The sequence below is a fragment of the Phoca vitulina genome, unplaced genomic scaffold (assembly GCF_004348235.1).
Source record: "Phoca vitulina isolate PV1807 unplaced genomic scaffold, GSC_HSeal_1.0 scaffold2, whole genome shotgun sequence".
Classification (NCBI taxonomy): Eukaryota; Metazoa; Chordata; class Mammalia; order Carnivora; family Phocidae; genus Phoca; species Phoca vitulina.
Window position 1 is genome coordinate 12,586,199 of NW_022589705.1, and position 13,490 is coordinate 12,599,688.

General features: G+C 38.6%; 1 protein-coding gene across 11 annotated transcripts in view; it reads right to left on the reverse strand.

The window, feature by feature from the left end:
* The window catches only part of NTNG1 (netrin G1), a 313,944-nt gene that overhangs the window by 44,461 nt on the left and 255,993 nt on the right, over positions 1 to 13,490 (reverse strand). For 5 of the 11 annotated variants that reach the window (XM_032422306.1, XM_032422322.1, XM_032422297.1 and 2 more), the window contains 2 exons: positions 11,518 to 11,577; positions 3,161 to 3,328 (listed from right to left, as the gene is read on the reverse strand). The exons of 3 other annotated variants lie outside the window; for them this stretch is intronic. In XM_032422306.1, the coding sequence (XP_032278197.1) occupies positions 3,161 to 3,328; positions 11,518 to 11,577 (228 nt within the window). The remainder of the gene's footprint in view (positions 1 to 3,160; positions 3,329 to 11,517; positions 11,578 to 13,490) is intronic. 3 more of the 11 variants (XM_032422339.1, XM_032422371.1, XM_032422331.1) reach the window with 2 other exon arrangements.

A 13,490-nucleotide genomic window follows, 5' to 3' on the forward strand; every position in this document is an offset into this window, starting at 1 on the left:
GAGACATGGCTGTGCTTGGGATTTGTATGAAAATGGGTAAGTTCACCGGTAGTCACAAAAAAGCAATCACTGTGGCAACACGAAATAGTCTGCATTTTATATTTGCCATAATATAAAATGATGCAAATAGTTTATGACATCTATTTCAATGCAGTCTACATTTTGTCAAAGATAGGGGCTATTCCCTTATAACCAGGGTGGTGGATTTCACTGTCATTTGTTAAAGAAATGACAAAAGTGCCTTTCTTTTCCTCAGAATTAGAGAAGACTTAGATGAAGTTCAAATTTTCCAAGATTGGTGCTTAATTCTGTGAAAGTGAATTAGGTAAATATCCATTCATTTTCATTTGTGCTTTCTATACAAAAAGGTATTAAACTCTCAATTACTTGTGGTGTATGCTCTTAAATTTAATTCTCAGTCCTGCCTCAAGCCTCTTGGGGAGCTGAACTGTGGAAAAGAGGGAATTGGTTCATGCTTTTTCATTGGGCAAACCTTGGCAATAGGGAGCCACAGGCTACCAATGGCCCTCAGAGAGCAAACTCCAGCGTTAGCCTGTGGATAGGCAGCCCTGATACCTCAAGTGGGAAAAGCAGAATCCATAGCTCTTTTAGGAAATAGTTATTGATTCACTGTATGCATATATAGACTCAAGACAAAAGATAGACTGTGGCATATACCAGCTAGCCACATTTTTCAATTTATTCTTTACAAACAATTTTACTCCTTAGGAAAAGGGCAGCAATTTAAGGAATTTTGGCAGGTGGGGAATATTATAGCTAATTTTAATGGTACTTAAAAATTCTCATCTTTGGGTTTACTAATTTACTTGGTTTGAAGAGTATAAAGTACTGAATAGAAACATGTTTGTTTCAATAAAATAAAATTCCCCAAAGATTTATAATTTTAACTAATAAACTTTCTAGAAATGGAGAAAACAACTGCTTTTGATTTTTTTAAGTAAGAAAAAATGTATATTACGCTTTCCATATTTCATCTCTAGTTCCTGCTATTAAAAGACAAAAGCTAAATAGGCTTTCTTCCTGTCTGGAGATAATCCAACGTAGATTTACAACACAACTATACCTTTTAAAATTGAATAGGAAGTGCAGATTTTATAGTTCATAAGATTATTTTAGGACTGGAAAAAGGCCAAACTTCATAAGAATAGAATATTCTGAGTAAAACATTGGGATATAGTTGTTACCTATGAAATATTATACGGAATAAAATCTTCTCTTTTAGGGCCCTTTCTTTGTTCATTTAAAATAATATGAAATTAACACTGTAAAATATTTTAATCTTAGGTGTTTTACATAAATGATTTTTATTCCTCTGTTCCTATTTATTTTACCTTTCTCTTGTTTCCATATTTATAGTATGACATTTATATATTTTGACAAATGACATTCAGTGAAATGTAACTCTGCATTCGAAATTCTGACAGCTACATGTCTTTTGGGTTATTAATAACTTCAAATTTTTGTAGCCCTAGTAGTTGTAAAGACAATTGAATTTCTGTTTGCAAGCTCATAGTGGAATTGTTACTGTCATCCAAAAAAGCATACCATAACTAGAAGTCTGATAAGCTTAGTTTTGCTAATTATGTCAGGATATTTGGGAGAAGGTGTTCAAGCTTTGAAGTCAGAAAACTAACTCTTCAAGAAAGCTATATGATTTGGGTCAATTTGCCTTACTTTTCTCAACTAGAAAATAGAGGAAATTATCAGTGGAATACTTACCCCACAGTTTTGTTAATGAAGATTAAGTAGAAAAAACATATTTGCAAGTGAGTTCACAGTTTACCAAGTGTTTCCTGTGTATCCCATATGATCCCAGTTTGACCAGGAGTTCTGAAATGACTTACCTAAGGCACACAGCTATTAAATAACAAACTGGGACGTGAACCCAGCTCTTCGGCCTCTAAGTCCAGTGATTTCTCCACTAATTCACAAATAATAAATAAGGAGGCACTTTGAAAAATAGAACATACTGTAGATATAAACAGTATTATGTAAACTTGGCCTAACTGAATTCAAAACAACTTGTATAGCTATATTATGTGATCCTGGGCAAGTGGCTACATGACCTTGACAATCCAATCAGAAAACAATGACCCCAGCGTTGCAGATTAATTAGATTTCTTTTTTGATCAAAAGACTGCCTGCCATTTTTCAGCATGTGTTTTCTACTTAAATTAGTCTCTATGTGCAAAATTCTACTTTTAAAATTAGTTGCCTGTGTTGTTACCTGCTGGTGAGGTAACAGATATGCACGTACCCTTGACCACTTCAAATATATGCAAGTGAAATTGCAAAGTAAATTGTGAAGTGAAATTCCATTTATTATTTCTTATTTTTCCATCAGCTCCCTTTCTTAAAGATGGGTTCCACTACGCAAAAGGTAGGAGAAACTTTTTTGGGTGGGAAGGGCAGGTTCTCTCCAGTTGACCTGAGCAGTAGTCATGGTGGGTGGGGATGAGTGCTCGAGAGAACCCTGTGGACCCAGTTTCCCAGAGCTTATTTACCTTGGAAGCTAAGAGAATTAATTGCCTACAATAGCTTTGAGAAATTGCTTCTCCTTTTGGGGGCTATAAGAAAATTAAATAAATGGAATTTCATTACTACGGATGGAAAAGTCAGGCAAACTTCTATATTACCAATTGCTAATGGCTTTCAATTCCAAATGGCAATATTTTTAATCAATCGATATTTGTTGGTTACCAGTTATATGCAAGAGTTTATCCTAATTTCTCATAGCTATAATTAAATCCCATATAGTGAGTTTCCATCTTAAAAGTTGAATGTACAACTTAAGACTTTATCAGTTTGATATTACCAGGTTTTAAGATTGCATGCAAAAAAAAAAAAAAAAAAAAAAGAAAGAAAGAAAGAAAGGAAGAAAGAATAATAGAAAATTCTTTATCTTGTAAACATGATTTTTGGCTCACCATCTTTAAAGCAACAATAACATAAGGATTCAGGATATATCCCCCAATTCAACCAGCACAAGAGAATTTTAAGTCTACCACAAGGATGTTTTCTCCATTGAGAAAGTTCATTCTGGCTCAGCCGTGGTGCAACTCAACAGCCTCTTCACCTTAAATAGCTCCCCATAGCTCGAAAGGCACAGAACAATAGCTGAAATTATAATGGAACTGACCTATGCACACATTCTCATCGTCCAGCTGTGCAGAAGCATTTCTGAAGTAGCCCAGCCTGCATAACTCACAGTGCTGCCCTCTAGTGTTGTGTTTACAGCTCACGCAAATGACTGTATTGAGCAGATCGATATAACTGCATCGATTGGAGTGGCCGAAGCATTCACAATCTTGCAAGGAAGAACAGAAATGTATACAGAGTGTATACAGCAGCAGAGTCACAGCACACTACATGCTCGGATAAAATGAGGAGTGGAGAAGAGATGGCGGGATGGCATTACATCTATGTGATGCAACATGACACATGGCAACCACAGGTGGTGGTGATTGGCATGGAAGTAGCATCTGTTTCAAGCAGGATAGAAAGGTTGGACACTCAGAACATGACTGGAGAGTGCTAATTCTTGGCATACAGTATGAACAGAAGCATTTGCAGGTGTACACCTTTTAAAATTTGGGAAGGCTCGGTTGCCATTGATGCAAAAGTCTAATTTTTGCACATTGAGAAATTTACTGTCTTGGTGCCACTTCCCCCATTTTTTCTTCATATTTGCACTCTTAAAAAGAGGGAGGGAAGTATGTGAGCATCGAGGGCCTGAGCCTGCCATCACCCATGACTCCTCTGTTTGGAGTCTCATTATCATTTATGTCAAGACAGTAACTTGGTCAGGATTTCCAGTAATTAAGGCAAATTTCATAGGGATCTAGACAACTAAACAATTCTCCATTTTTGTTTTTTTTCCAAATGCTAAGAGGGAAGACAGCTTTTGTAAGCCTTTCATCAGGCCACATCTGATGTTTGTTTATCTGTGAGAGAAAATATAAAAAGCAGGGAGAAGATTTGTATGGGAAAAGTGCTCTTAAGATTTCCTTTTCACCCAAGTTTCAAGCTAAGTCTGCTACAAAAGAAGGATTAGGCAGCTAATGCTTGGGCAGCACCCTCAGATTTCCTTTTCTTTGTTTCCCCAGAATGTTGGAGGTGCCTCTGAGGCTGAGGTGTGAAGGTGGGAAGAACTAGACAAGGAGATGGGGAGAGAGGAGGAGAGCAGGTGGGGAAGGGTGGAGAGTGACTAGATTTTCTCTGTTGCATCTCAGGGAAGCAAGAAGTTGTTCATCTAATTCAGTGTTTTTCAAAGAAGTGGTAAAGACAAAGCCTTTATGGGTGGAAATAACTATCAAATCAGACAGAAAAAAAAGGTGGGAGGAGTAAGTATGTGGGAAAGCTAATTTGTCTTGTCAAAATATGGGAGTAGGCCTAGCTGGACATTGATGAGGAAGGTCAACCATGAGAGTAAACCTTGTTTATCTAATCTAAAAATGCTCCTCTTATTAAAAGTCTGGCTTTTATTTTACCTCACTATGAAGCCAAACACAGCCACTATTTGAGCTCATTCATTCATTCATTCATTCAATAAATATTTTATTGGGTTGATCTACCATGTGCCAGGCACTATGCAAATGTCTGAGTTACCCTTTTGGCCTAGATAGATTTTGGAAGTAACGCATTTGATGAGCAGAGTAAAGATGAATGGGCACTGTCAAAATGAATAAGGAGGAATAAGGAAGAGTGACTAGAATTTTTTTTTTTTTAACATGCTGCTACTCATCAGAATGGTGTGGGTTCATTTAGTGCAGAGCCAGTTGCTATAGTAGAGAATGGAGGTCGAGGTCCTGAGAGAATAAAATCAAATTTGGATAGAAGCAGAGGAGGACACTAGAAATTGTAAAGAGTGGAAGATACCAGGAATAGGGTCAGCACCCTGGGGACTCTAGATGCTTAAAGAGAAGCAAGAAGAGGGAGGCTCCTGAAGGCAAGCCACTTCCTTTAGGGGAGGCTAGCTTTGTCACGTGTTTAAGTGTGCTGGGGGCTGGGACTGGGAGGAAGCAGAGAGAGCGAAGGAGAACAGAGTGGGAAGGGGGCCTTTGGGACTTGGATGTGGGAGATGGGGTAAGAACATACCTGCATAAATGCAGTAGTTAAGGCATGCCACATTATTAATAATAAAATAATAACAACAAAAATAATACAATTACAGATCACCAAATGAAATATTCTTGGAAAACAAACATTTCACTCCAATACACTATATCTCCCCAAGTTACACCTTGTTTATGCTGGCATTTCTGACTTGCTAGGAAACCTAAAAGGCCTCTAGAACCTTCCTTGGTTGAGGATTTGAAACAGCGAGAAACTTTCTGGTCTAGAGCCACCCAAGAATAGAGGTTGCAGGAAGGAGACACAATTCTCAAATCTAATTGCTTCTCGGGACTTCTCCAGAGCTGCCTGGAATTGCTGAGGACTGGGCACCAACAGCCCTGTCCTCTGGCTCTCCCTCTCCAGAAGAGGTTCCTTGGTGGTGGTTGTTCTTCACATTTGCCAGCCCAGGTTGGCCCTTGGTGCACCTAATATAATTTATCCAGCTTTTTTCAAAGGCATCATTTATGTGCATAAATTGATCCTAGGAACTTTTTGAAACTACACAGAAGTCCTTGTTGTCAAAAAGCTTGTTTTGTGGGCAAGACAAACACATGCTTAGAATAACTAGAAAACAAAAGAGCATGTGCTAAGAAAACCAGACAGAGACACAGAGCGATCTAAGGAGAAATTCATTTAACTTGAGGGGAATTAGGAAAAACTAACTTAACACTGGGCTTAACACCGAGTCTTCTGTGAGGGTACATAGGGTTTATTAGGGGAAAAAAAGGCGAGGTGTGGGGGATGAGCATTTCAGGTGAAAGGGGAATAGAGCGTGCAAAGGTATGAAGTTGGGGTAAGTGTAGAGAATAAGGCTGGAGAAGTTTCGTAATGTAGTTCCTTGTGGGTATTTGAAGGGTTCTGTAAGATCTGTCCAATGGCCAGAGCTACATGCTGAGCTCCATCTGACAGTTTTATCCAAGAAAGAAAACATATCCATAGATATCCAAGTTCAACACTTTCAAGACCCAGCCCATGAATCTCCACGGACACATCAAATGTCACACTACTGTCTACTCTTTGAATTCAATGGATAGTATACATTTTCGTGATAACATTATTTGTTTCTGGGTCTTGTTTGAGAACCGATTTATTATTTTCAATAGGAAAAGATAAATAATATAAGTTGTATAAATAATTATATATAGAATCATATCAGCTAAACACCCAATATTAATACATTTATTTTAGAAGATAAGTGGATATCCAAATGTCTTTTAATCTAGGAAATAGGGTACCAGTTTGATTCTTTTAAGACTTCTAAGACTTCTGAGACTTCAATAAAGCTGTCTTCTCTGGCCATGATATATTTGAGAATGTAAAATGAGAAAAAGATCTTTGAAAAACATGAGAGCACTGTATAAATGTAAGGCATCTCAAATGTAATTATTAGGCTGCTATATTATTTTTCAGTATCCTGTTAATCTACCACTCTTTAGGAACTAGTCTTTCCATGTAGGCACAGAATCTTTGAATGATCGTTAATGATGTGGTCTGAGCTACATTATCATATTAAGACCCTGCAGGGATGATAGTAATAGTTCAATAATTTTTTGATCTTCCAGTTTATTGACTCACCATGTCCTCCCTTCCCTTCTTATAAAGTATAGAGTCCATAGTCCATCCTTACAGTGACTTCCTTTCATAAACGCTCATCTCCCTTGCCCCCTAGTGCCCACCCCAATCATAGTCTCCTGGGAAAACCTGATCCTGCTTAAATACAACTCTCCACCTTTCCATGCCTATACCCCAGCAGCTAAATGTGGCTGGAGTTTTTCTCCAACTATTTTGAAACAAGTCTCATTTTAAGTTCATGATCATAAACCTGAAAGGGACCTTTAGGACTGCCAGGCAACCCTTCCTGAAATAGGGGCTTCTGGGCCACCACTCTCTTTTGCTTCTCCTTCTTCCCTACTCACTGATGTAGGAAAGACATTAGGGTCCAAAGCCGACAGCCCAGAGAGAATTCTTTAGACATCTTTGGTGCAAAAATGTGGTTTTATTAAAGCATGGGGACAGGACCCGTGGGCAGAAGGAGCTGCACTGGGGTCATGAGGAATGGCCCATTATATACTTTCAAGTTGGAAGGCGGTTAGGGATAGCTTAAGTCTCTAAGGAATTTTGGCAGCAAGGTTTCCAGGACCTTGACAGGGCTAGCTATTGTTGGGAAAAGGTCATTTATTACCGTCTAATAAAACCTTAGTCATGAGACCCTTCATATGTATATCGGTGGGCCAGATGCTTGGCGGATGATTGCCAACATGTATCTTGGGGGTTTAAAGATAAAGGAATTTTTATATGTTAAAGTAGACTTACAGAGTCCTGAGGGTCAGGTTAGGATTGCCTTTAGCCCTTAGCAAAGTGTCAACATCGAGGCAGCTGAGTCCCTAGAGGAATGTCACTCTGCCTACTTCAAGGACTTGTCAGTGGGCTGTAGATAGTAAGGAAATTTAATAATTTTTCTTCTTCCTTTGTTTTCCACATCACTCACCATTGTTTTTCCCTCTCTTTTCCTTTTTGTCCTTTCTCCTCAAATGTCTCAGGGCTTAGTTCTTGGAACTCTTTGCTCTTTAGGCTCACCCTAGAGCCAGGGTTCTTTACCTAGCTTCGTGACTTTATATACCATCTATATGCTAACCTTTCCAAAATAGTTATTTCAGCCTAGATCAACTCACCAGTTAGTGAGACTTCCTCCAAACTGACCTACTCAATTGCATTCTTATTCTACACTTGGACATTTAATGGATATCTCAACTTCAAGACGTTCATAACTGAGCTCTTAGGTTACCTTTCCAAACCTGCTACTCACCCAGGCAGCCCACCCGGCAGCCCACCCTATCTCAGTAAATGGCAACTCCATTCCTCTAATTGTTCAGCTTAAAATTCCTGGAGTTGTTCTTGATATCTCTTTTTTTCCTCACCCCGACAATCAATCAGCAGATCTTGGCTATGCTTTTAAAATACATTCTAAATCTCACCACCTCTTACTATCTCATTTTTAGTTAAAGGCACGTGGATTATTGCTTTGGTCCCCAAACTGCTCTCCTGGCTTCCATCCTAGTGATAGTCTCCTCTCCACACATCAGTCAGAGTGACTCTTTCAAAACTTTAATTGGGTCATGACATCCCTTTGCTCATAATCCTAATGGCTTCTCATGTCATTCAGAATAAAAGACAGAGTTTAAATTCATTCATTCCCAATTGATCTGGCCCCTGGCCTCCCTGGTGGCTCATTGCTCTCACTCTCTTCCTCACTGGCTGTACAAAGCTCCATGTTGCTCTGCAAACATGTCAGGGACTTCCCCAGGGCCTTTGCTTTTGCCTTTACTTCTGTGTGGAACATTTTTTCCCTGGACATCCCTATGACTTGCTTCCTCACTTTGTTTTGAGGTTTCTGCTCAAAGAAAATTCTATGACCACTCTATCGGAAATAATAGCCCCCGGCCTAAACATACTAATCCTCAATTTCCTAACACTATTTAATTTTTTTTGTAGAATTTGTAGTATCTGAGAAGTATATTTTAAAAAATTTTCTCTCCCATACTCTAAGTATAAATACGTGAGTGTAGACTGTGTCTGTTTTGTTCACAGATGTAACCATGAAACTCAAAACATCTTCCACACATACTAAGCACTCAAAAAATGCTGTCGAATGAACATATCAACGAATCCGTGATGATCTTGAGGTGCCTTCCTTTGCGAAACAGGGGAAGACACAAGAGGACAGTTATGTTTAAATTCATCCCTCCCCATATGAATTCCATAAGAGTCTGGCTAGATCCCGGATATTAAAGAGTCTAGAAAAACAAGAGCCATACAACAAGATATAACTGAGTTAGTGATTATTTTAGCTGAGGGTTGTCTATATGTCAGTGAAGATCAGTTTAGGGAGAAAAAAGGAGATTTGTAAAAATTGCTATGGTTTTATATAGTTTTTCAATCTCAAATTACATTGTAGACAAGTTTTAATTGCTGTTGTGTAGACAAGCTTATGGGGTCCTCTAGAACACATTTCCAAGGCATGGCATGCAAGCATTGGCAACACCTATTTCCTGAGAACCACCTTGTGCCAGGAAACAACATGAACTAGTCCTGCAGAGTCTACTGCAGTTTCTCAACCTCGGCACTGTTTACATTTTGGGCCAAATAATTCTTTGTTTTTCTATATACTAGAGGATATTTAGAAGCATCCTTGGCCTCTGCCTACTAGATGCAGGGCAACCCCCAAGCTGTGACAACCAGAAGTCCCCTGGGGGGGAGGGCAAAATCCCCCGTCAGACATGCATGACATCATATAAAGCAGTTATGATAATATGGTACTTAGTAGCTTAGTTAAGAGCAATAAAAAGCTAGGGACCAATCAAAGCTAGGGATGTTTTAGAAGAAGAGTTCAGAGTTGGTTTTCTAGATCAGGAAAGACCCAACCCTTTTAGGTAAATGTTCTTTCCGATTGCCACTGGCTGGGAGGAGGGCTAGGCAAGGAAGGGTTCCCAGAAACAAGAGGTTGGAGGGATAGAGAGTGGAAGACGAAGAATGGCAGAAGAGGAGGGGTTAAATTTCCCCTTGGTGTCTTTTTTCTTACTGTTCCCCGTGTTGCCTCTAATCATAGGTTACATTGCCTACGCAATTAGGAGATCAAGTACTCAGAATGGCACAGGTAGTTTTTTCTGTTTTGGCCAAATGAGGCAAACTGATGAAAATTCATTTTAGTCCCTCAAAAAAAAAAAAAAAAAAAAGGATTCGGGAAAAAGAGTTTAGATAGAAAGTGAAGGAATGAGAACCCTTAAAAAGTATTTTCCCCTCACTGCCTTCACAGTCACCATGCCTCGGAGGGGCCTCGTCCAGGGGTGGTAGTGAAGTGGCTGTAGCATGTCGCTGGTCCTTACCACCCCCACCCCAGACCCTCTCTTGCAACCTGATGTAGCTTTTGAAGCTCTTCCACATACATCATTTGATGACGATATGGATTTTTTTTATAAGTCTTTAGGTGTCTTCTTCCTGCCTCTGGAGATGTGTGTGAACCTCATTAGAGCTGTGACCCCAAGAAACTCAAGATTCAACGATGCAGGGTCAAATTCCAGGTCAAGAGGCCTCTTGTATTTCCAGTGTGCTTGAGATGACATAAAAGAGATGGAATCTGTGAGAGTCCCTATTGCTTCCCTTTCTCCCCCACCTCCATGGTTTCTTTGTGTAGATTTGCATTTTGGAGATAAAGATCTCCCTTCTGTGGCCTCAATGACTGCCTTCTGATGTGCACTCAAACCCAAACAGGCTTGATACCCTGGGAACCTGTGGCTGTCCTGTTCCTAAAGAACTTCGTCCCCCCAATTTCAAATCCATCTGCATTCCCCTCAAAAGGGCATTGTCCATGTTTGATATGTAAAAGCACGTTGTGAAGAAAGTTTAAGACATGGTTTAAATACTGTCGGTTTCCCCTTTCCCATTTTCAGACCAGTTTCATCTTTTTCTTTATACACCACAGAAGGACCGGCTCAACATTAATTAAAATCTGGAAAATGATTTGACTCTATTCAATAAGGAATAAAGAAACTATTATGGTCATTTTCACCGAGTGGGTCAAACTAAATTCAATTTTGCTAATAAATATATTTCTTTGTAAGAGGTGTTTCATGAAAAAAAAATCAAAAACATGACATAAGCCCAACAGTCAAGGGTGGAAAACAAGACACACCTGTCACATAGGACATTTAAAGTAAAATGGTAAAATAAAAACAGGAGTCTTTATGTTTCCTGAAAAATCTTCATTCTGTGAATGACAGATGCTAGCTGGAATGGGCTATTCATGAGTCACAGATGAGATACTGCTTGCTTTCATTTAAAGAAAGCAATATAACTATTATTTTCAGGTCGTAATCAATGCTTCACCCGGTGCAGATCTGCACTGGTATTTGTTCAAATTCATTCCAAACAATGGAAATAGAAATTGCAAGGTATTTCATTTGTCACAAAGTCAAATGGGCACAAAACACGGAACCTGCCACTCTGTTCTCATGAAAAGCATCCTTGAAACTCACTTACAGTGAGTTTCTTTATTTTCAATGCAAATGAGCAACAATGTTAATACTCTAACATTCATGTTCTAAACAGGATCCTAAACTGTTTTAATGCTTATTCACACATTAATCTTTCAGAAAACAAATGTTGCAGCATTTTTAATTTACAGCAGTCAAGTTTCTGAGTGAAGCTTTTTTTTCCTCTTACAGATGACATTCTCAGTACTATTTGATGCATTGATTGGAATCAGTCAACATGCCTCACCAATAAGCTGATGGGTACACTTCACAGATATTCCAGATTCATACAGTGCAATGTTTCACAACACATAACACCATGAAATCACTGTATGAATCCAAGAATTCCTACCTCTCTTGTGGTTTGCAACTTGAACAGAAGAAACTGTTGACAAAGCTAATTTGGGAGCAACTGGATAGGTTTAAAAGAATGAACAGCACATTAGAAACAATAGTGAAACGTTCAAACTGTAATAACTTATTATCAACCCACTCAAAAAGGAGCCCTAAAGGAAGAGACTATTTGTATATGTTGTTTCTGGGAGATGGTTTCAGTCACAGAGGAAGTCTTGTATTTGGCTGAAAATGGTTTAACATCGTCAGTAATAAAGTTTAGAGGTTTTATCTTCAGAGGCAAAAAGAATTACCATTTAAGTTAAGAATCCAGTTATGCAAGGATTATTGCAGTAACAATATGGATATTAGGATCCCCTATTGTCCCTCTCTTAAACCAGTAGTAATGTTGAGGTAATTTACCATCTCATTGCCTCAATTCACTGTCATTCTCTCTGTGTAAACCAAAGCTCATCTACATATAAGCCAGTTCGATTTTTTTTGTTGAACCGATTAGACATCACAGAACAGAATCACAATGTCAGCCGTCTGGCCCTCAGTCTCAGAGTCACCTTGAATCTGTCTCCCTTTAAAAGAATGTAGTCTTCTCAACATTTATTACCTTTGTGATGATATCAGTTCGCTAATGGCAGAGATTTCTAAGTTGCCTGCCATTTCTTTTCCAATTATTCATGATGAGTTGTTTGTGAAGATAGCTAAAGCAGGATAGAGCCTGATGTTCTTTGCAGATGTTGACAAGATAAATTACGGCTGCACCGAACTGGCCTCTGCCAGAAAGTGCACCTTTAGCTAAAATTTCAGGTTTAAGCACTTTATTCAACTGCGCTGCTTCTCAAATAAATTCATTTGAACTCATTATCCACATTCGAAAAAACTGCACCTGGTGTTAGCTGGAGATTTCTGAAAGTTTTCAGTACTGTGACACTGACAGAAAACATAGCAAAATAATTAAGTAGGTCTGTTTCAGGTTTTGAACAATGCATAATCTTGTTCATCTCAAAACTCACTGTGGAGAAGTGTTAAGTCTTAGATCCTGTCTTGTATAATTTGTTGAGCTATGAAATTCAATGGGAAATACTGAGTGACATTTTACTGAAGATGCTCTCATTGAACTTGCCAAGGAATAAAGCCACTAAACCTCCCCCGAATCCTCATAGAATTATACTAATAGGGGTAAGCTTGATCTGTATTTCTTCTTCCACATATGTATGCAGAAACTTGAAAAAATTCATTTGGAGCAGATGATTAAGATAATTCTATTTGTTACTAATATATGTATCTAGGACAGTCTCGATTTCATCACTCTGATCAAGGACTGAAAATGCAGCCCTTCCAATTTGACTCCCCAACAAATTGCTAATATATTTTGTTTTGCTTAGCAGCTATTTCCTGGTTCCTCCTTTTGCTCATTTCCTCCTCCATCTGTATTCATTAGAGTTTAAAAGGAACATCCTGTATGCAACAAAGGAAGGGGGAAGCCAAAAATGTGCCTTTTTTTTGAGAAGAAAGAAAGCAAAAGAATACAATTTTCCATTAAAATAAACTATTTATACATGTCTGTGTATATCTATAGGCTAGACATTAATGGGAATTTAACATTGCACTGCATCTTATGAATTCCATTGCCCAGGTTTTAGAAGTTCTATTTCTTCCTGTGTAATCACACGGGTGTCAGTTTTTCTCTTTTATTTATTTACTTATTTTTGGTGTTAGAAGTCAGAAATAAGGACAGACAGAAAGCAGGCTGCCCTTAATGCAGCTAGAATTAATTGTTAATTCACAGAGGATTATGAGTGGAAGCCCCAACAGAGAAAAATATATTGTGATGTGGAAGAGAGAGAAAGAGAGAGAGACAGAGACAGCGAGAGAGAGAGAGATCCAAATTTCTGCCAGTCAATATGGAGTGACAGTAAAAGAAAACAGGTCTCTTAGTGGTTACAATACTGCCTTTATGTATTTTTCCCCCTGACC